General features: G+C 34.8%; 1 protein-coding gene across 2 annotated transcripts; it reads left to right on the plus strand.

The window, feature by feature from the left end:
• The first annotated feature begins 4,038 nt into the window (after window positions 1-4,038).
• Window positions 4,039-19,079, plus strand: LOC111473261 (exocyst complex component SEC10b-like). 2 transcript variants are annotated; one of them, XM_023118796.1, is made up of 26 exons: window positions 4,039-4,312; window positions 5,328-5,400; window positions 5,546-5,641; window positions 5,761-6,015; window positions 6,102-6,176; window positions 6,564-6,665; window positions 6,791-6,841; window positions 7,016-7,121; window positions 11,019-11,138; window positions 11,416-11,507; window positions 12,437-12,605; window positions 12,682-12,758; window positions 12,869-12,967; window positions 13,059-13,149; window positions 14,202-14,287; window positions 14,364-14,537; window positions 14,716-14,769; window positions 14,869-14,997; window positions 15,122-15,214; window positions 15,299-15,445; window positions 15,616-15,713; window positions 16,018-16,102; window positions 16,287-16,345; window positions 18,180-18,278; window positions 18,368-18,451; window positions 18,564-19,079. In XM_023118796.1, exons 3-26 carry the CDS (start codon window positions 5,546-5,548, stop codon window positions 18,640-18,642), a joined length of 2,520 nt encoding a protein of 839 aa, XP_022974564.1. In that variant the 5' UTR covers window positions 4,039-4,312; window positions 5,328-5,400; the 3' UTR covers window positions 18,643-19,079. The 2 variants fall into 2 exon arrangements, with proteins under 2 accessions (XP_022974564.1, XP_022974565.1); XM_023118797.1 differs by having other exon boundaries at window positions 4,039-4,307.
• The last annotated feature ends 2,141 nt before the right edge of the window (window positions 19,080-21,220 follow it).

Below are 21,220 nucleotides of genomic sequence, written 5' to 3' on the forward strand. Positions count from 1 at the left end.
AAAAAAAAAAAAAAAAAAAAAAAAAAAATCGAACCAAGGTTTAAAAATATTATTTAAAAGTATTTAAAATATTTTATTAATATAACGGTATATATTAAATACACACACTTTTTGTCGTAATTTTTGAAAAAAATTCTGTAGTGACGAACGACAAGTCGGCTTTGGCGGTTGATGGTCCCATTGACGTAACCATAAATGAGTTTTGACAAATCGAAACCAATGGTTTTTCTTTACCATTTATTTTTATTTTTAAATGTGTGGTCAAATCTTAAACACCATTGTTTCCTAGCGAAAAAGAAAAAAAAAAGAAAAAGGCAATAAATATATATATATATATATATATATATATATATATATATATATATATATATATATATATATATATATATATATATATATATATATATATCTATATATATTATTTTTGAAACATTGGATAAGTTTGAAAATGTTACATTTTTATTTTAGTTTTCATTTCGCTCATTTATGTTAAATTTTTATTAATAATTTAATTATTATAAATTAATTATAATTAAACTATTTAATGTGCACAAAAACTTCAACCCTATAAAAATTAATTAACCGAAAGTCAACATCGTTGACTATAAATGGTTGAAAATTTTAATAATTGAAAATAAAAAAGCGTCAAAATTAACTGTAATTAACCTTTATTAATTTATTTGAAATTAGTTTAATAAAGAAAATGGAACAAAAAAAAATAGTGAAAATTAGCAATTATTGCATTTTTTTCATTTCCTTTTTGGGTAACCGAATTATAATAAATGAATTAAAATAGGTGGATTATGACGCAAGCATATTTATTTAAAACGATGTCGTGCTAAACTTGCAAAATTTAAATAATATTAAAAACAATGGCCCCATGCCCCCATATCATATTCGTTTGATGATTCGGACTTGACTCGCTCTGAATCAGTTTATGTTAAGCCATCGAGTCCTCTAAGGTTGATTGACCCCTTTCAAGAAGATTCATTAAAGACTGACGATCTCGTTAATTCTAAGGAGGAACTCATTCCATAAGGAATATTAGAGGAAGACATACATAGTTGGCTGGTTATTTGTCTTTTCCATTCCTGGTGCTACTGAAGGTGCCCGAAATTCATGGATTCTCTGGTAGAGGAGAGTCGAGGTTGAATTCCTTTCGGACTTCCCCTCAAGGCTTTAAAACGTGTCTGTTAAGGGAAAGTTTCCACCCTCTTATAAATGGTGGTTTGTTCTTCTCCTCAACCAATGTGGGACATCACAATCCACCCCGCCCAGCGTCCTCGCTGGCACTCTTTCCTTCCTCCAATCGACGTGGAACCGCCTCTAAATCCACCCCCTTTGGGGCCCAGTGTCCTTACTAGCACACCGCCTTGTGTCTACCCCCTTTCGAGGAACAGTGAGAAGGCTAGCACTTCGTTCGGTGTCTGGCTTTGATACCATTTATAACGATCTAGATCCACCGTTAGTAGATATTGTCCTCGCTGGGGGTGTTAAATCCGACGCTTAGCTTGCGGTGGGGTGTTAAGGATATTTAGTAATAAATTATAGTTTACCATATATATTATATTTGACATTTTATTATAAGTCAAATATCTAATATTTGCCTTATTATCATAGGTATCTTTCCATTTATTACTATTTCCATATTCTTGTAATTTATTTGATTCTAAATAAGATAACTTTCACACCATTTACGTGTGGTGGATTAATCAAACATTCACAGAGGAGAACAAACCACCATTTATAAAGGGTGTGAAAACATTTCCTTAGTAGACGCATTTTAAAACCTTAAGGGGAAGCCCGAAAGCGAAAGCCCAAAGAGGACAATATCTACTAGCGGTGGATCTGGGTCGTTACAATATGCAAGTGGTCATGTATAATAGGTCAAGCTTACCGCTAGTAAATATTGTGTGCTTTGACCCGTTACGTATCATCATAAGCTTCACAGTTTTAAAACGCGTCTACTAAAAAGAGAATCTAGCCCTACTTCGACCAGTGTCTCGCAACGTCCGATGACTAACTCTGATACCATTTGTAGCTGAGCAAAACAAACTTAATCTGCTAGTTGTGGGTTTGGGTTGTTACATCACGTTACCTAAAGAAAACTTATCTTAGATGATTATTTTTTTACTCTCAATAAGCAAGCTTTTTCGAATAAAAAATGAGAAGTTATTCTTCATCCCCTCGTCAACTCGATAAAGCGGCTTTGGTTCTTCTTCTCCTTCATTGTCACGGGTCCTTTTGACATAACATTCTCAACTACTCGATAGTCAAAAGACTATATGAACTAGGACATTTCTCTGACGTTTTCCATTCTTCAGTTGATCCAATTTAGCGTTTTCAAAATCAAAATCAACTTAGCTAATTATCTTTGAAAACACGCTAAAACGGGCATCATGCCTCTCTATAATTAATCAAAAAATATTCTCGAGCAAACGAAAACGAGAGCTGTACGAGATTTTGAAGTTAAAAAATGATAATAATTCAAACGACATATTTGAATTTGCGCGTTTTATAAAATAAATAATTTTAGATTTATAAATACTTGACTGATGACGCAATTAATTATATAATTTGCAAAGCATATAAATTATGGAGAGTGAATTATTAATTTGTAACAACCATAATAATTCATTGGTTATTAAATTGGGCAAATATTAATTAAAATTAAAGTCAATTACTTTTGTCGGGACACCTCGGGCAAAAAATTAATAAAAATAAAATAAAGGGACTTTAAAAAAAAAAAAAAAATATATATATATATATATATATTTAAAAGAACTTTAAATAATAATAATAGTAATAAAACAAATAAATATATTAACGAAAACAATTTTAAATCTTATCTAGATCGATTTTTCATTTTAATTAATTTTTAAGGTAAATTTTTAATTTTTGTAAATTAATAAAAAAATATATTAGAATTTTGGATAAATAAAAATGACGTATTGATATGTTGTATGTGGATTTAACATCAATAATAATAATAATAATAATAATAATAATAATAAATTATTTATTTCTTCAACAATTATAGGTTCATTGCGCACAAATTCAACCATATTATTCAAATAATAATAAAAATAAAACTGAATTAAATTAAAACAAAATTAATAAGACCCAACGGTTCATGGCCCAGCCCAGGTCCCTTCTTCGTTTGCTCCAAGCGGGCTCAGCCCATGGTCTTAACTCAAAGATGGCTCGTAAACTTTTTTCAAATTTCCAATCAATTTATTTAAACTGATGGCTCAAAGATGGCTCAGCCCATGGTCTTAAAGTGTATTATATATATATATATATATATATATATATATATATATATATATATATATATATATATATATTTATTTATTTATTTATTTATTTAAGTTTGAAGGTGTTTTTAAAATTTTTAAAACATTTCCTGTCCTTCGATGTTCTTAAAGATTTAGGTTAAACGTCAATTCATTTTGCTCGTAAGTTTTTTAGCTTAACAATCTCCTCATCTGATTGTCTTTCTTAGGATAAGAAGGTGCTCCCTCACTAGTTCTTCACAAACGTGGCTAACTATTGTTTACATGATAACAATGACAAAGTTTGTTCGAACGGGCAAATATATGACCTGCAACCGAGAAGGAAAAAAACACATTGGTGTGGTGCTCGTTCCACAATTTAGTTAGGAGAATCTGAGTATAACAAGATTTTACGTACGAGGAAAAACTTACCCTTTTTTACATTAAAAAGGTATTTATCTAAGAATTCGACGACTTAGATTGTTTCTTCTATCAATTAGGTTGAAAATGAGAAAAACCGAGCTAAGCAGGGACTCAACATCGTCTCTTATTAACTTATTTTATTTTTATGATATTTTGGATACTTTCTTGATCCAATTTTATTTTACCGTTGGAGATGTTGTGATCAGTCAATAAAAATGACTAATTTTATTAATTTTATACTTAATAAAAAGGAAAATAAATAGAATAAAAATTTGAACGTTGCTCAATTGAAAGACTTTAAAAAGGGTGAAACGGTAATTTGGCATGGTTTGGTTCTTACATTGTAGTTTTCGTCCGTTTCTTCTCTGAAGGCTGCCCAAACCAGAACCAAATCAGAAAACCATCAAACCACGAAGCATTAGCTCTCTCCTTCCTTCTTCCTGCCGCTCAGCGTCTCCGTCGAGAGCTATTTCTTCCAATTTTCCGTCGGAATACTCTGCAAATACTCCCTGTTTGATTGCGCAGCTCCTCCCTTTTGTTGCCTAGATTAGATCAATTTTACTCTTCTGGCGTCTTCCCCTTCTTGTCACCAGGCTTTTTTTTCGGCAAGTAAGGTCTGCTCTAGTTCGTAATTAGTTAAATTTTCCTTCTTAATTCTACTTTTTCTGGATGTTTGGATTATGAATTGCCAGCACAATAACAGGTTGGTTTGGCTGCTAAATTTAGCCATGTTTGTTTCTTTGGATGGTAAAGTTACTTTTTCATCATCAGAGATACAGCTCTGCTGTTGAATCGTAGTCAATTTGTAAGATGAGAACTGATAAATGGAAATGTTGGCTTAGTTATTAGCGCCGTCCGAATTTGATACTCATGATTTAATATCGAGAATTTGGATGAACTTGTGTGAAATTTTGACTTGTTGATTTGGTGATGAATTTGGAACACATTTGGGCTTTTGAATATAAGAGTGCAAAGCGGACGTATTGACCTCAAAGAGAAGAACCTATTTCAGATAAAAGCAGGGATCTTCATGGGGTTTTAATAAAATTGTGAACTGGTTTAAGTTGAAGCAATAGATGCTTTATTTACCACAACACTGTACATATTTATCTGGGTTGAGTTTTTGCTTGTCATTAGTGTCTAAAACTTAATGGCTTTTTAGTATGTTGCTTTGTTTAAACTGGAGATTTTTTTTCTTTCCTGGATTTAAGTTTTAATAACTACATGAAAGAACGGATTCTTTCAATGGGTGTGATACCGATATCGATGTAATGTCACTGTTTGTTTGCAGGGGTTTTAGATTTTGTTGGGATGAGTAACTAGTAAGGTTTTTTTGTTCATACTTTTGTTCACTTATTTGACTCAACCTGTATCAATTTGGAGGGTTTTGAACCAAATGGGAACAGTAAGGTTTTAATGAATTACAGTTTCTGATGAAAACGTGCTTAATTTTTTTTTTTTCCGGGTATGGGTGCATTTGGGCCATTCCATGGCTTGATTTCATCTTTTTTGGGCTGTTCTACGGCTTGGTTTTGATACTGCTGTTGCTTCTCTGATTTTTTTTTTCAACACTAGGTTTAAATGGATCGACTAGTTTCCTTGTTGATAACTTGTATTCTTTTATTCCAGACCTGCAGCTTACAAACTTGAAGAACACTATAAGGGATCTGGATCTGTATAATTTCTTCCTTTTTGTTAAAAGGTCAGCTTCTTACTAGATTTGACAATAGTTTTGTTCATTTGATGGAAACTCGAATTGGATGCAACTTCTATCAGTTAAGCTTGAATGGCATATTAATAGAATCACAGCATCACATTATTTCTCTGATATATTCTCTGCAAACTAGATGAGAGAGGCTAGAGATGGGTCCAAGAAAGACATGCACTCAAAAAATCCATCTGTCAGTTCACTTCCCCTCATTTTGGATGTCGACGACTTTAAGGTAAAGACCGTGTCGACGACTTTAAGTTACCCAAGAAATTAATACACCACTCGAGATAGCCATCTTATTTATCTTCTTATGAATTTGGAAGGAGCTTTACTTATATATTGGACTTGTAGGGTGATTTTTCCTTTGATGCATTGTTTGGAAATTTGGTGAATGATCTCCTTCCATCATTTCAAGAGGAAGAAAGTGATTCAATAGAAGGACATAACAACATCAGTAATGATGTCTTCTCTAATGGGCATTTACGGGGACAATCAGATACAATTAAATTTTCCCAAGGGCTGTCTACTCCTTTGTTTCCAGAAGTTGACAAGCTCTTAACCTTGTTCAAGGATTCCAGCCAAGAGTTGGTTGATCTTCGAAAACAGGTATGGAATTTTATTGAAAATCATGAGTTCCGTCCAAACATCATAAATCTATATGAAGGCTTTGACTTTGCCCCTTCTGGTTAAAGATTGACGGTAAACTTTACAATCTCAAGAAAGATGTTGCTGCCCAAGATTCCAAGCATCGCAAGACACTTGCTGAGGTTTGTTGACTGTAGCCTATTGCTTTTTGGTCATGATAAAAACTTAAAATGCACAACCATTTAAAGTTTGACTGTCTGTCATGCTGATGCATTTATAATATTCAACATCAATTTCTACTTTTATTTTTATTTCATTCATTTGGGAGTCATTTGGTGCAGTTATTACTGTAAATTAATTAATCAATTTATCAGTTAAGGTTCAATAGTAATTAAGGAGATCCACCATCATGTAATGTTGGTAACACTGATCTGATTAATTTGTTACTCTTTTCCTCTAATATGATTTTCTACCTTCATTAGGAGAGAGAGCTTGTAAATCTCTATTTTTTTTGCATTTTGGAACTGATAATGTTTCAATGTTTGACTTATCAAACATAAAATCAACAGTTGGAAAAAGGTGTAGATGGCCTGTTTGACAGTTTTGCACGGTTAGATTCACGTATTTCGAGTGTTGGACAGACTGCTGCGAAAATAGGAGACCATCTGCAGGTAGTTCTTTTTGTCCTCAATGAAATTTAAATTTTTTTGAATCACTGATTCATGAAATCTTAATCATGCCACTATTATGGGAACTGGGACTAAGTTTTTTAATTTGCTTGGATTTCTCTCGTCAGAGTGCAGATGCCCAAAGGGAAACTGCTAGTCAAACAATTGAGTTGATAAAGGTACTATAAGTTCATTGATTGACTTTGTTCGACTCCCATCAGTGTTAATATATAAATTCTTTTTACTTTAAGACTTCTTTTGGTTTGTGTTTTTCGAAATTAGTGTTTTTTCTTTATACATTTTTAAGTTAATTGTAATGAAATGAAAAATATACTTATAATCAACCACTGCAGTACTTGATGGAATTCAATGGTAGCCCTGGTGACTTAATGGAGCTTTCACCATTATTTTCTGATGATAGCCGTGTTGCAGAGGCAGCCTCAATTGCACAAAAATTGCGTAAGTCATCATCATTAATGTTGTGGTTAAGTTCAACAATGTTTCAGTTTGATCCAATAATGTGATAGATTTCTATTTAACGTAAAGTCTAAAAAATTAAATATGACTATCCTATGCATGTGCCATGGTCTCGACTTGTGATGCCGTCGTCTGTCGTACAAGGGTGCTTTGCCTTTACCTGAAATAGAAATAGCCCGTGGCTTGAGTATTTTAAGAAATACTTACCAAGTGACCCCACTATTTGGATCAGAGGCAAACACATATAATCATGAATGAGACCTATCCTTTCAATCCGCATTCCCTTAGGCGACTATCCTAAGCAGGTAATTGGATGTGTATTTACTATTCTATACACGGCCTACAGGTGCGAGTATGGACCCACTAGTTGGATCGCACACCTCTTGGGCCCCTTTCCTGGTCGGGCTAGCATTCCCTGGTGCTATTTCCGGACACCCGATAGGAATAGTGACCGTCGCAGCATTATGATAAACATAATGATCGTTTTTCTGTTTCATAACGTATGCGTCCGTACCATCATAAAAGGGGAGATTCCCCGATGCTTGTAACACACAATGATGCATGAGGTCCCAACATTTTCATTTATTAAATCATGTAAAATAACTCCTTCCATTTTCCTTCATATCATATCATTTAAGGCAATATCGGGGTTGAATATCGTATCATTCATATCATACATTGTTCGATGTCATATCATGCACATAACATGTCCTTCGACATATCTTATTATATCATGCATGTATCATATCCTATCATATCATAAAAGATGTCATAACATGTATTATATCGCCAAACGTGTTACACCATAACATATATCGTATCATCAGCACATCACATCATAACACGTTCTATAACATTTACATAACATATCATAGTCATATCATATCACAAACACATCATATTCATATCATTTCATAAACATATCATAGTCATATCATTTCATAAACATATCATATTCATATCATTTCATAACCATATTATAGTCATATCATTTCATAAACATATCATAGTCATATCAATTCATAACATATCATAGACACATCATTTCCTAAACACATCATAGTCACATCATTTCTTAAATAAATATGCCAATATTATTTCGCTGCATGGATCACATAATCTAAATGTTGTTTATGTTGGTGAACTTGATAAAACAAAATTATTATTATTATTTTTTTTTTTTGGAGAATCGACTTACTATGATGGCCTCTTCTCAGACAATCCTTCCTTCGCCGATTGGAACTCATGGAGAATTTCTACTTGCTATTATAATAGCTACTGTGTGAGGCAAACTTCTTACTGTAAATGGAAATCTGGAGAGAGTTTTTGGTGAGAGATTGGAGTTTTGTGTGACAAGTTGGTTAGTGGAGAAATATTTGGAGGAAGGGTGAGAATATTCGGTAAAACCACCACACCCAAATGGTGGTAAAAGTTCTCTATTTATAATCATTTATAGAATCAAATAAATTACAAATGATATGGAAAGAGCAATAAATGAAAAGGGTAATAAATGGATACAAGATATTTGCCTATAATAAAAGGGCAAATATGATACCTATGTAAGCCGTATTGGAAGGCTAAATATCATACAAGATATTTGCCTATAATAAACAGTCAAATATGATACATATGGTAACATTCAAGGTTAAATATCCCTAACACACCCTCGTTGAGCATCGGATTTGAACGAACATGAAGTTTGGATTTAAAAATTCAAAGAGAGGTCGAGAAACACTTTCTGTGAAGGTGTTAGCAACTTGGAGATGGGAAGGTACATACTGTGTGCGAAGTTTGCTAGCGATAACAAGTCCCGAAGGAAATGATAATCTAGTTTAACATATTTGACTCGCTTGTGAGAAACGAGATTAGAGCTAAAAAAATAGCACTTTTGTTGTCACATAAGAGTAAGAGCTGCTGTGAAATAGGGACCTTGAGGTCATGCAAAAGATGCGTAACCCAAAGAAGCTCAGCAACAGTCATGGCAAGAGCACGATACTCAGATTCACAGCTGGAGCATGAGACAGTAGGTTGCTTTTTGGCACTCCAAGAAACAAGATTGTTACCAAGATAAATAGAATAATCGGATGTGAAACGACGAGTATCGGGACAACCAGCCCAGTTAGCATCCGAATAAGCCACCAATGCACTAGGAACAATGGATGGACGAAAGGTAAAACCAAAGTGGAGTGTTCACTTGACATAGCGAAGAATATGTTTGACAGCAAGAAAGTGATATGCAGTAGGGACATGCAAAAATTGGCTAATAGAATTGACAGCATGAGCAATATTTGGATGCGTAATGGTCGAGTACTGAAGGGCGGCAACAAGATCAATAGAGATTAGGATCAGAGAAATGAGAACCACCAGCAGTCAGGTGTTGAGAAACAACCATGTGGTGTGGACTGGTTTACTATCGAGCAACTGAGCACGAGTAAAAATATCTTGAGCATATTTTAATTGGCTAATAAAGAGACCATCAGGGGTGGGGGAAGTTTCAAGACCAAGAAAGTAACTGAGAGAACCCAAATCCTTGGAAGCAAACTCACTATGAAGCTTGCGAGTAAAGCTTTCAATAAGAGATGAGTTGTTGTCGGTAACAATAATGTCATCAACATAAAGAAGCAGATAGATAAGGTTAGATTGTTGATGAAAGACAAACAACAGGGACGTGTCAACACGACTACAAGAAAAATCAAGTGGGAGAAGAAATGAGCTAAAATGCTGAAACTAGGAGCTTGCTTTAAGCCATAGAGGGCGTTCTTTAATAGACAAACATGAGTGGGAAATCGAGGATCGATATACCCAAGAGGCTGTTCCATATGAACATGTTCAATAAGAGTGCCATGGAGGAAAACATTCTTGACATCAAGTTGCCAAAGAGACATTTTTTGTGACCGCAATAGAAAGCATAACACGGGCAGTGGTAGCTTTGACAACAGGACTGAAAGTGTTATGTAGTCGAGACCAGGAACCTGAGTATAACCTTTGGCAACAATATGAGCCTTGAAATGCTCGAAAGATTCATCAGACGAATATTTAATGCGAAACACCCCTTTAGAGTCCACAATGTTGGTGTTGGCAGGGCGAAAAACCAAAGTCCAAGTGTCATTTTGTTGTAAAGCTCGAATTTCTTCATCCATGGCAGCAACCCAAGCAGGATTCTTAGCCGCAGATTTGAATCCTTTTGGCTCAATGGATGCAAGAAGAGTATGAAAGAAGTCCAAATGAGCCCGAAATACCAAGATTGGGGGGATGACGAGTCTTGAATATACAAGCTTTGGCTCTTGTGATCATAGGATGAGAGCCCAAAGAAGAAGAGGAATCAACAATCAACAACAGGTTCAATAGAGGTCGGATCAAAAGTCGAGGGTGGCAAAGAGGAACCTGCAAGAGAAGTATCAACCTGCACAGACTCATCCATAAGGTCAGAACAAATATCACACGGAGATGAGCTAGATTGAGGAATGTGCTGTGAAGAAGTGGTAGAAAGGTGCCCTAGCAGAATCGATTGTTCTTAAAGAGCTTTGTTGATTCATATTGCAAAATCCAATGTTCTTAAAGAGATTGATTATGGGCCAGCACAAAAGTCACGGTTTTCTGAGTTTTATATTTCATGTGGAAGAACGGACCTCCCCCAAAAATAAAGTGCCTATTTTCATGTACTTCGAATTGTCAAACTTTATATACTCGCAAACCAGAAGAAAACAAACTATTCACTATTCATGGACCTACTGCACAAATCCATAATTTATGAATCCTTTTGTGTTTTATTATTTTGGACGTTCAATTCCTTTTAAATCCTCTTATTATGAAATTAATTTCAAGGTTCTGTAATCATTATGCCAACTTTGTGTGATTGTTACATGTTATTTGTTCTAGGGTCATTTGCTGAGGAAGATATTGGACGACAAGGAATTTCTGTTCCATCAATTGTGGGAAATGCAACTGCCAGCAGGGGTTTAGAAGTTGCAGTTGCTAACCTTCAGGACTACTGTAATGGTATGGCATCTTCATTTTAATGTATCGATATCTTTATTACATTTGATATTGCTAACCCTAAGACCTAGTCTGTCATGCCCCCTCACCCACCCACCGAACAAAAAACGAAAAAAAGTAAGAAAAGCAAAGTTGAAACTATTGATCTTTTGTTTCTTCATATTGAGTTTCTGTGGCACATTTTCCTGAATATGATGATTTTTTCCAAAAAAACATTTGTATGGTTCCGTTCTTACTAATGTTGGTTATATTACGAGCAATGTATTTTTTTCTTTTGTAGAATTGGAGAATAGATTGCTGTCTCGTTTTGATGCAGCATCACAAAGAAGAGAACTATCTACTATGGCTGAGTGTGCTAAAATTCTGTCACAGGTATCTTATGGATCCTATCAGCCATCATCTTGATCTCTTCGCTGAATTTGCACTATATCTCTAAAGGCCCAAGCCCACCACTAGCAGATGTTGGGCTTTCCCCCCAAGGTTTTTAAAACGCGTGTGCTAGGGAGAGGTTTCCACTGTTTTATTCTCCTCTCCAACCGATGTGGGATCTCACAATCCACCCCCTTCGGGGCCCAGCATCCTCGCTGACACTTGTTCCTTTTCTCCAATCGATGTGGGACCCCCACCAAATCCACCCCCTTCAAGGCTCAGTCTCCTTGTTGGCACATCCTCCGGTGTCTGACTCTAATATCATTTGTAAAGGCCCAAGCCCACTGCTAGTAGATATTGTCCTCTTTGGGCTTCCCTTCAAGGGTTTTAGTCTGCTAGGGAGAGGTTTCCACACCCTTATAAAGGGTGTTTTGTTCTCTTCCCCAACCGATGTGGGATCTCACAATATCTTTCATTCTTTTTATTTTTTCAAGTATGTTTATAATAGCGAACATTACTCGTTGATCACTCATGCTATTATGAACATTGCTTGTTGATCACTCATTAGGTTGCATATTAATGTCCAAGTTCAAAGCAGAAGATTGTTTTCGCAGATTTTAATTTACAAGTTTTCTACTTTCCCTATTATTCCTATTTTTAGGAGGGCCCAAGGGAAGGCTCTAGAATTTTGACACGTCTTGTCCTTATTATCCATTGTCGTTCTCTTGCACCAGAGTTATGTTCCATCTGAGCTGTTCATTACACACGTCTCTGTTTAGGGTAAATTAATTAAGTTATTGAGTATTAATTAAGTATTACATTGATAATGATTGAGTTATTGAGTAAATTGTGGGGGAAACATGTAAGTTTATCTAAGAATTAGCACCTTTTTTTTTCCAGAACAAATTTGATCACTGAAAACTTCCATGCAGTTTAACAGAGGCACTAGTGCCATGCAACATTATGTAGCAACACGTCCCATGTTTATTGATGTTGAAATTATGAACGCGGACACCAGATTGGTCCTTGGTGAACAGGGTTTGCAGGCCACTCCGAGCAACGTTGCTCGTGGCTTATCTTCCTTGTACAAAGAAATTACAGGTTAGAAAGTGGAAAGGCTCACTTATTTGGGCTTTTGGTAAATGAATTTGTTATATCTTGATCGTTTGTTCTGCAGATACTGTACGAAAAGAAGCTGCAACAATAATGGCCGTATTTCCTTCTCCCAACGATGTTATGTCGATCTTAGTCCAGGCATGTTGCAGCATTATCTCTCTCAGCTGCCTTGTTCAATATTTTATCTTTTATGCAGGAATTCGGTATTGTATTAGCAATGAATCTGATTTTATGATGTGTAACTACAGCGTGTATTGGAGCAACGGGTCACAGCTCTTTTAGACAAGTTATTGATGAAGCCATCCCTTGTGAATATTCCCTCAATGGAAGAAGGCGGGCTTTTGTTAGTGGGTGCTCCTATTACAATGTTGAAGTTTATACTACCATTTGATCTTCTATATTGCTCACTGTGTAATTGTTTTGAGTATGTATTTTCAGTACCTTAGAATGCTGGCGGTGGCATATGAGAAGACACAAGAGCTTGCAAGAGACCTACGAGCTGTCGGCTGTGGTGATTTGGACGTTGAAGGTAATAACTGATATTTTCAAAAAATATTGGAAAGCTTATTATCTGTATGTTAAATTAATAAAAATACGTAATTTGTCTCAAAAATACATCTAAACATTCAAAAGTTTCAATAATGCTCTTAAATTTTGAAAAATATTTTTGACTTAGTTTTGGATGGAAACTGTTAGTATTTTGTTTAAAAAAATACCCTTGAACATTTTTTAAAAAGTTAAAAAAGATTCTTATCGTTAGTATATCAACGAAACCTTTAGTTTCACGTTTAAAAAATACTCACAAACTTTTAGCACTAATACCCTTAATTTTTTTTTTTTTTTTAAAGTTATTGCCTTTAATATCCCCTCTCTCCTTGGTTCATCCTATGGCTCAACAGTTCTTCGTTTCTCATCTTTTTTTCTCTCGCTTCTTGACGGTATCGAGCTGGAACAATCAAGTATCAAAATTCTAAATAGAAAGGAGAAGCTCTCTCATTTATGGGCATTTCCAAAGATAAAAGACAAGAAACTTCAACACCAAAATAACCAAATTTTTAAAGTTATCTCGAGTTGGGAAAGAACCAACTTAAAAATAAATTGTCTATTTACGTTTTGAAATTTATTATATTCATGAAATTGAGTGCTCATAAATGAGAGAGTTCTTTTTAAAGTTTTGATATTTAAGATGGGAGAAAAAAAAAAGGAGAAATGAGGGAAGTTTTAGATATGTCAATGAAAGAAGGGATTAAGAGGGTATTCAAGAAGTGAGAAAAAAAAGAGAAATGAAGAATTTTTTAGCCATAGGTTGAAGCAGAGGAGAGAGAGGAAATTGAAAAAGAGTTGCAGGTAAACAGTTTCTATCCACATACTAACGGTAAGAATTTTTTAAAAATAGTTTAAGGGCATTAACAACATTTTTGAAACAACTATATTTTTTGAACACTTTTGTAAGATTAAGGGTATTTTTTAATGTTAGTATTATTTAACTAGTTATTTAGTCTCCTACCTGTGGAGTAGCTTCATCCAATATCCAATACTTTATTTTACCATGCTGACTTAAAGTTTAAATGGTTTATACAGGCCTCACGGAGTCTTTGTTTTCTGTTCACAAGGAAGAGTATCCTGAGCATGAACAGGCGTCTCTCAGGCAGCTATATCAGGCTAAGGTTTACTACAGATGCTTTGTTTTGAATTGAGTTTTCAACATGTTTTTACCAGGAACTAAACGTGCATGCTATGCAGATGGAGGAGTTGCGCGCTGAGAATCAGCAGGTTCCCGAGTCATCTGGTACCATAGGACGTTCAAAAGGAGCTTCAGTATCAACTTCTCCTCAGCAAATTTCTGTTACTGTTGTTACAGAGTTTGTGCGTTGGAATGAGGAAGCAATTTCTAGATGCACTTTATTCTCATCTCAAGTAATGTTTATTCCTTTTTTTGTGTTTTTTGTTAATTCTAAATTATTATTTTTTTTAAAACATTAAACTTCAGAAATTCATCTTAGCAGTAACTTGGGGAGAAAGAATGGCTACGAGCGATAACTACATATATTTTGCACCTTTTTCTTTCATTTATTAACGTCATATTTTCCTGCAGCCTGCTACTTTGGCGACCAATGTAAAAGCTGTGTTTACTTGTCTGCTTGATGAAGTAAGTCGAATTGAGTCAATCGCAAGCTTTCATATTTTCTCGTTTTGGCACTGAACGTACTTCGTTTTATTTTTTCCTTCCGTTCCTTTGTAATCGCAGGTCAGTCAGTATATCACAGATGGGCTCGAACGGGCTAGGGACAACTTGACGGAAGCAGCTGCTTTGAGGGAGAGGTTTGTGTTGGGTACTAGTGTTAGTAGAAGAGTGGCGGCTGCAGCTGCTTCTGCAGTAATTATCTGATCATTACTCTTTTTGTTGCATTTGAAACTGTCTTATTTGTGTGATTTTGGAAGGTATTGCCTTAGTTTACACTAAAGTGACAAAGGAAAAACTGTCTTAAATCATGGTGCAGGCAGAAGCAGCTGCAGCAGCAGGTGAAAGCAGTTTCAAATCTTTCATGGTTGCTGTACAACGTTGTGGTAGTAGTGTGGCAATAGTCCAGCAAGTATGACGATGCTTTCTTTTATTTAGCCACATTGAGACCAACTCCTTAATAAGCAAAGAAATGACTTGAACTTTCTTTTGTTAGTACTTCGCAAACTCGATTTCCCGGCTCTTGCTTCCTGTGGATGGTGCCCATTCTGCTTCGTGCGAAGAGATGTCAACAGCTATGTCAAGTGCAGAGGCTGCAGCTTATAAAGGACTACAACAGTGCATTGAAACTGTAATGGCTGAGGTCAGTTATTATCTTGTGTCTGATTCCAGTTGAAATAATGAATCAGTAGGCGTGTAAGTTGATTCATTCCCAGTCTATCTTTGCATAGAATTTTATTCCCAACCCATAGACTCAACATACGTCTAATTTATCCAAATGTCATAATTTCTTGTGATATTAACAATATGCAGGTTGAACGGTTGCTTTCTGCTGAGCAGAAGGCTACGGATTATCGGTCTCCTGATGATGGAATTGCTCCTGATCATCGGCCAACAATTGCTTGCACGAGGTACATCAAACTGAAAGAAGTTGCAAACTCGTGTTTGGAATATAAGAAACAATTGTATTGAAAAGTTATATTGAATTTATAATGCCAACATGGAAGGGAGCATTTGAAAATTGTAGCCAAAAAATGTAAAACGATTACTTTTCTTTCGAACTTTATTCATCAATGCAAGGATCCATGGAAACCAGTTGACTGAAGTTTGTTATTTTAGGCTGGAAGTTCATGATTACCCGATAACTGAACATTGTCTTGGATGTACATTTTTTTTATAAAAAAATTAATCAATGTATCTTCTTTTGTTTGACAGAGTTGTGGCTTACCTTTCTCGCGTGCTCGAGTCTGCATTTACTGCCCTTGAAGGCCTTAACAAGCAGGCTTTCTTAACTGATCTGGTATGAGTCTGAATGTGCTTGGGTTTACCGGATGTTATAGTTTCAGTTGCGATCTAATATCCAAGCACTACCTGTTCATAAAGTTAGAGAATAATTGCATCAGATAGAATCTTGTAATTTCGCAGCATATGTTGAATCAATGGGAAACAATGTAGAGAAATTAACGTGAAGTTTTTCATTGCAGGGAAACCGGTTGCACAAAGGCCTCCTGAACCATTGGCAGAAGTTCACTTTTAATCCTAGGTAACTGCCCATCTTCTAGTGTTTATCATGTGAAAAGTTATGTACCCATGCTTGATGGTTACATTGTATTTCGTATTAGCCAATTCCTTTGCTGGGTGATGTTTGGATATGCCCATTGGTCAACCGAATGTTGGCTGAAGTTATGACGTGTAGTTATATGCTTATTTGTCAACTGAATGATGGGAAAAGTCATAATGTATGCTCATGTGAGATCCCACATCGGTTGGAGAGGGGAACGGAGCATCGTTATAAGGGTGTGGAAACCTCTCCCTAGCAGACGCGTTTTAAAACCTTGAGGGGAAGCCCAAATAGGACAATATCTGCTAGCGAAGTAATGATGTATGGTTATGTTTATCTGTCAACAAGATGTCTTGTTCACTAAGGATTGAGATAAAAAATTTTGGTGCACCAAACCTTTGAGAAATCTATGAAAATATTATTGATGTTTTTCCATCTCAAACCAAAGTTGGTATATATAAAGATACAAGGTCCATGTGGCTGTGCAACCAAATTAGAAAATGATTCAACAATGCTTGTTGTTAAACCCGAGTAACCACATGTTTAGCCTCCACGACTGTTTAGAGTCTAAAAGAGAAACACTGCATCATATTAATCTTTATCTTAAACTTAGTTTACTAAATTCTTAACACCAAGCTCTCATGTGAATTGGGTCTTTATTTTGATTAGTGGTGTTCTTTTACATGTGTACTATAAGCTAGAAATTTTAGGTGGTTATGTGTAGAGGAAGTAGACGAGGAAGCTCACCTTTTGCGCTCATAGTCATTACTGTTCAAAGAATCTGGGCAGTAAAGGATTAATGTACACATCCATTCGCATTCCTACATGTATAAAACAGTAGAGAAAAAATTATTTACAATCATTTGCAGTAGGTTTGGAAAGTATTGGCCGCCAGACTTCTGGAAGTTTCCAATAGCTAGGTGATGTTACGGTGAAGGGCAGATGTATAACATGTTGGCACATGGGGTGTAACAGCACAAGTCCACTACTAGCAGATATTGTCTGCTTTGGTCCATTACGTATGGTTGTCAGCCTCACGGTTTTAAAATGCGTCTATTGTGGAGAGGGTCTAGCTCTACTCCGACTAGTGTCTCGCATTGTTTGGTGACTGACTCTTATACCATTTGTAACAGCCCAAGCCCACCGCTAACATATATTGTCCGCTTTGGTCCGTTATGTATCGCTGCCTGCCTCACAGTTTTAAAACGCGTCTACTATGGAGAGGATCTAGCCCTACTCTGACCAATGCTTCGCACCGTCTAGTGATTGATGGCGATACGTAACGAGCCAAAGCGGACAAAATCTTCTAGCGGTGGGCTTGGGCTGTTACAAATGGTATCGCCGTCAGTCACCTGACGGTGCGAACATTGGTCGTAGTAAGGCTAGACCCTCTCCACAGTAGACGTGTTTTAAAATCGTGAGGCTGACGGCGATACATAACAGGCCAAAGCGGACAATATCTACTAGTGGTGGACTTAGACAGTTACATATGCTCTATTTCTTTAGCTATGCTAGCTTTTAACATGGTACATGGATTTTAAATTAGGTTAAAGCTATAATTTTTATTGAGAACAAATAAACCATTCAAGTAATTTCTAATAAGAACAAACCTATTGGTAATTACTTTTTCTTCCTGTTGGAAGTGACGAAGTTGAGCAATCATTTGACCATTAGAACTAGAAATCTCTTGTATTTTAGTTTGCACCTTTTCTGTATCAAAAACCATTGCTGTCTATTTGTTCCAATGTATTTATACGGGTTAAGATCGCATTTGTTTCACTGAACTCGTCTGTGCTTGTGCTTTTCGTGACTACAGTGGAGGCCTTCGTCTGAAGCGTGACATAACAGAGTATGGAGAATTTGTTCGCAGTTTTAATGCTCCTTCTGTTGATGAAAACTTTGAGTTACTGGGCATGTAAGTAGGCTTGTTCTAGATGTCTGACATTACATCATCCATTTTTTATGGCTAATCTCTCGTTTGGCCTACTTTTTTTCTTTTTCCAGCTTGGCCAATGTCTTTATTGTTGCTCCTGAAAGCCTTTCAACTCTTTTTGAGGGCACCCCAAGTATTCGAAAAGATGCACAAAAGTACGGTTTGTTACGTAGATTTGTCCGAAATTCATTTGATTATAGAATATTGTGACGCTATTTTCGGCACCTTGTTCTTTGTAATGATACAAACTTGTTTGTCTGGAATCAGGTTTATCGAGCTCAGAGAGGATTACAAGAGTGCAAAACTCGCATCCCGACTCAGTTCTCTATGGCAAAGCTCAAGTTGATAGGAAACCGGACTTAAATCTGAGCTATAACCTCGTAAGTCTTGTATTTTAGCATCCATTTAGCTCTGTACAAGCTGCATGACATCATAACACACCTGAATTAGTAGCGTTACCGATATAGAATTGGTCACAGCTTCAACTGATGAACAGAAAAGCTGAGCTGAGTAGATTTTTCATCCTTTGGTCACTGTTTATCATTATATTGTTTGTGAAAAGAATCCAAGTTTTAATGCATTTTTCTGAAGTTGTTAGGAGTATGGCAATAGCTTTGTTAGTAAGATTTGAGTTCATAGGTTGGCTTTGTGGGACAGGTAACTTTAGGGAAGGAACTCAATTATTTCCCATGTTTGTTGTAAGTTTGTAAATGATTTGCCCTGTGTGGGGCTTTGATAACGATAGTGTGGTGGTTTGTTTAAATGCTCTCTTCATTTGATTTCCCTTCCATTGCTCTGTTCCTCATTGGTATCATTTTAGAGATCTTGTTTGCAGCGTTTCTGCACTTCGATCGTTTGTGGTTATAATTTGAGAACGTTCGGGGTTTTAAAAGTTAGAATTTGTCCTTATGTTTTGATAGAAGCTCGTAAATAGTCTCCACCTTAAGTACTATTTACGAGAGTTTTATTTAGAGATGTTCTTGTCTCTGTTGTCGCCTCCTATTTCAATCCTTGTCTCCTGAAGTTTCTCATTTATTTGTGGGGATCGGAGCAGAGATTGGGTGGTAGTGTTTTTTGGAGTTTTAAAGTTCATTCTTTAGGTTAATTGAGAGCGTTTTGAAGATTACATGTAGCTTCATTGAGAGAGTATCATTCATTAATTTTTTCTTGCATAGATAATGTGAGTAGAGAACTTCTTGAAAAATGGAATGGGTTTGTTCTCGTTAAGTCGAGGGTTCTGTACTTTATAGACTATATCACGTTATTTTGTTCTCATTATTTACCTTTAGCTTAAATCAAAGACATAATTGAAACGTACACCAATGTTCGAGAGTATTGTATATAGTTTAGCTTATACTTCATTTCGTTATCAGTTGTCGCATCTTGTTATTTTAGTCAACATTTGCCTATAGTTTAAAACAGAAGTGAAGTAGGGCGAAATTGAAGGTCTGAGAATATATAGATCCCATCAAATAACAAACATAAAATGAATAGTCGTTTTCTTTTCTTTCAAATTGTCATATGTCAAAGTTAAATGTGATGAAAGTTATAACTAAACTATCACTATTATATCTCATTTCTCTAACTGGAAAATGAACTTAGCTTAGTTGAAATATACATATGTGACCAACTTCACTAGCATCGGTGAATACGACATATTGATAATGAAGTGACAACGTGACGAAACTTCATCATTTCGATACCGATATCAATATTGTCTCATGTATAGTAATATATTACTATAGTGGCCCAATGTACAATTTTGTGAGAGTAGGAGGATCAAAATGTAAAATAGAATTTTTAAAATATTAAAACAAAAAAAAAAAGGAAAAAAAAAAAAAAAAAACAGTCTCAGCGTCACATCATCACATTCTCAGTGGATTAATTGGTTCCATCAACATCTCAATTTTTTTAGAATCCTAAATAAATAATGGTAATAATAATTAAAAAATAATAATATTCTAACTCAAAATTTGTATTATTTCCAAAGGGATTCCAATATATATATATATATATATATATATATATATATATATAATTATATGTGATTTATCAATATTTGATGTTTTAAATTTTTTACTAATTTATTTTATATCTCAAGTCCTTCAAATTAATTATTTAAATTAATAAACAATTAAAAAATAATGTAGAAATTGAAAGATAATATATATGGAGTGTACACTTACAAATATTACTTTAGTTATTTATTCTTAGATTTTATTCTATTTTTGCTCTGTTAATTCTTGATATTTGTAATTTTAATAAATCTTGAAATTAATTTTTACAAATAGTTAAATTTTCTAAAAATTTTAGTTTTTATTAACATCTTTCTATAAAATTAAGAAAAAAAATTATTAAAATGTGATTATTATTGTTTTAAAAATTAAAAAAATAATTTTAATTTATTAGCCAAGACTAATTTTGTGATTTATTGAAAGTTTAGTACATAAATTTAAAGTTTTTTTTTGCTAAAAAAAATAAAATAAAATAAATTTTAAAATTTTGAGTATTACAAATTTGTTGAAATTTCTTGAAATATTAAAATAAAATTAAAGTTTCTTGCAGCAGGAGTTAGGGCGAATCCCATACCTACACGTAGACTTGTGGCAGGCACGTGTTGGTGCACACAACAGCTTCGGAAAATTTTATATTTTATTTTTTTTAAAAAAAAAACCTAACTACCTATTTTTTTAATTCTTAGTTTGGTCCCGACCATTTCAGTGTCGTGCTTATTTCCAAGGTCAGGATAGGGAAGCCTTCCACGTATCTGTCTCTGCTCCCTATTTCAATCTTTATAATCGTTAAATAGGAAAATCAAAAAGTAAATTTTTTAAAAATTTACAATACCCATATTTATTATAAAATAATACTTAAAATTTTTATTTTAAATTTGTTAGGTCTCGGTCGATTTTAGGGTTTATGTA

This window comes from Cucurbita maxima, unplaced genomic scaffold (assembly GCF_002738345.1).
Source record: "Cucurbita maxima cultivar Rimu unplaced genomic scaffold, Cmax_1.0 Cma_Scf00113, whole genome shotgun sequence".
NCBI lineage: Eukaryota > Viridiplantae > Streptophyta > Magnoliopsida > Cucurbitales > Cucurbitaceae > Cucurbita > Cucurbita maxima.

Coding starts and splice junctions, on each gene's coding strand:
- LOC111473261 (XM_023118796.1), top strand. CDS start 5,546: ATGAGAGAGGCTAGAGATGGGTCCAAGAAAGACATGCACTCAAAAAAT. Junction 14,998..15,121: donor CGGCTGCAGCTGCTTCTGCA/GTAATTATCTGA, acceptor ATCATGGTGCAG/GCAGAAGCAGCTGCAGCAGC. Junction 15,714..16,017: donor CCAACAATTGCTTGCACGAG/GTACATCAAACT, acceptor TTTGTTTGACAG/AGTTGTGGCTTACCTTTCTC.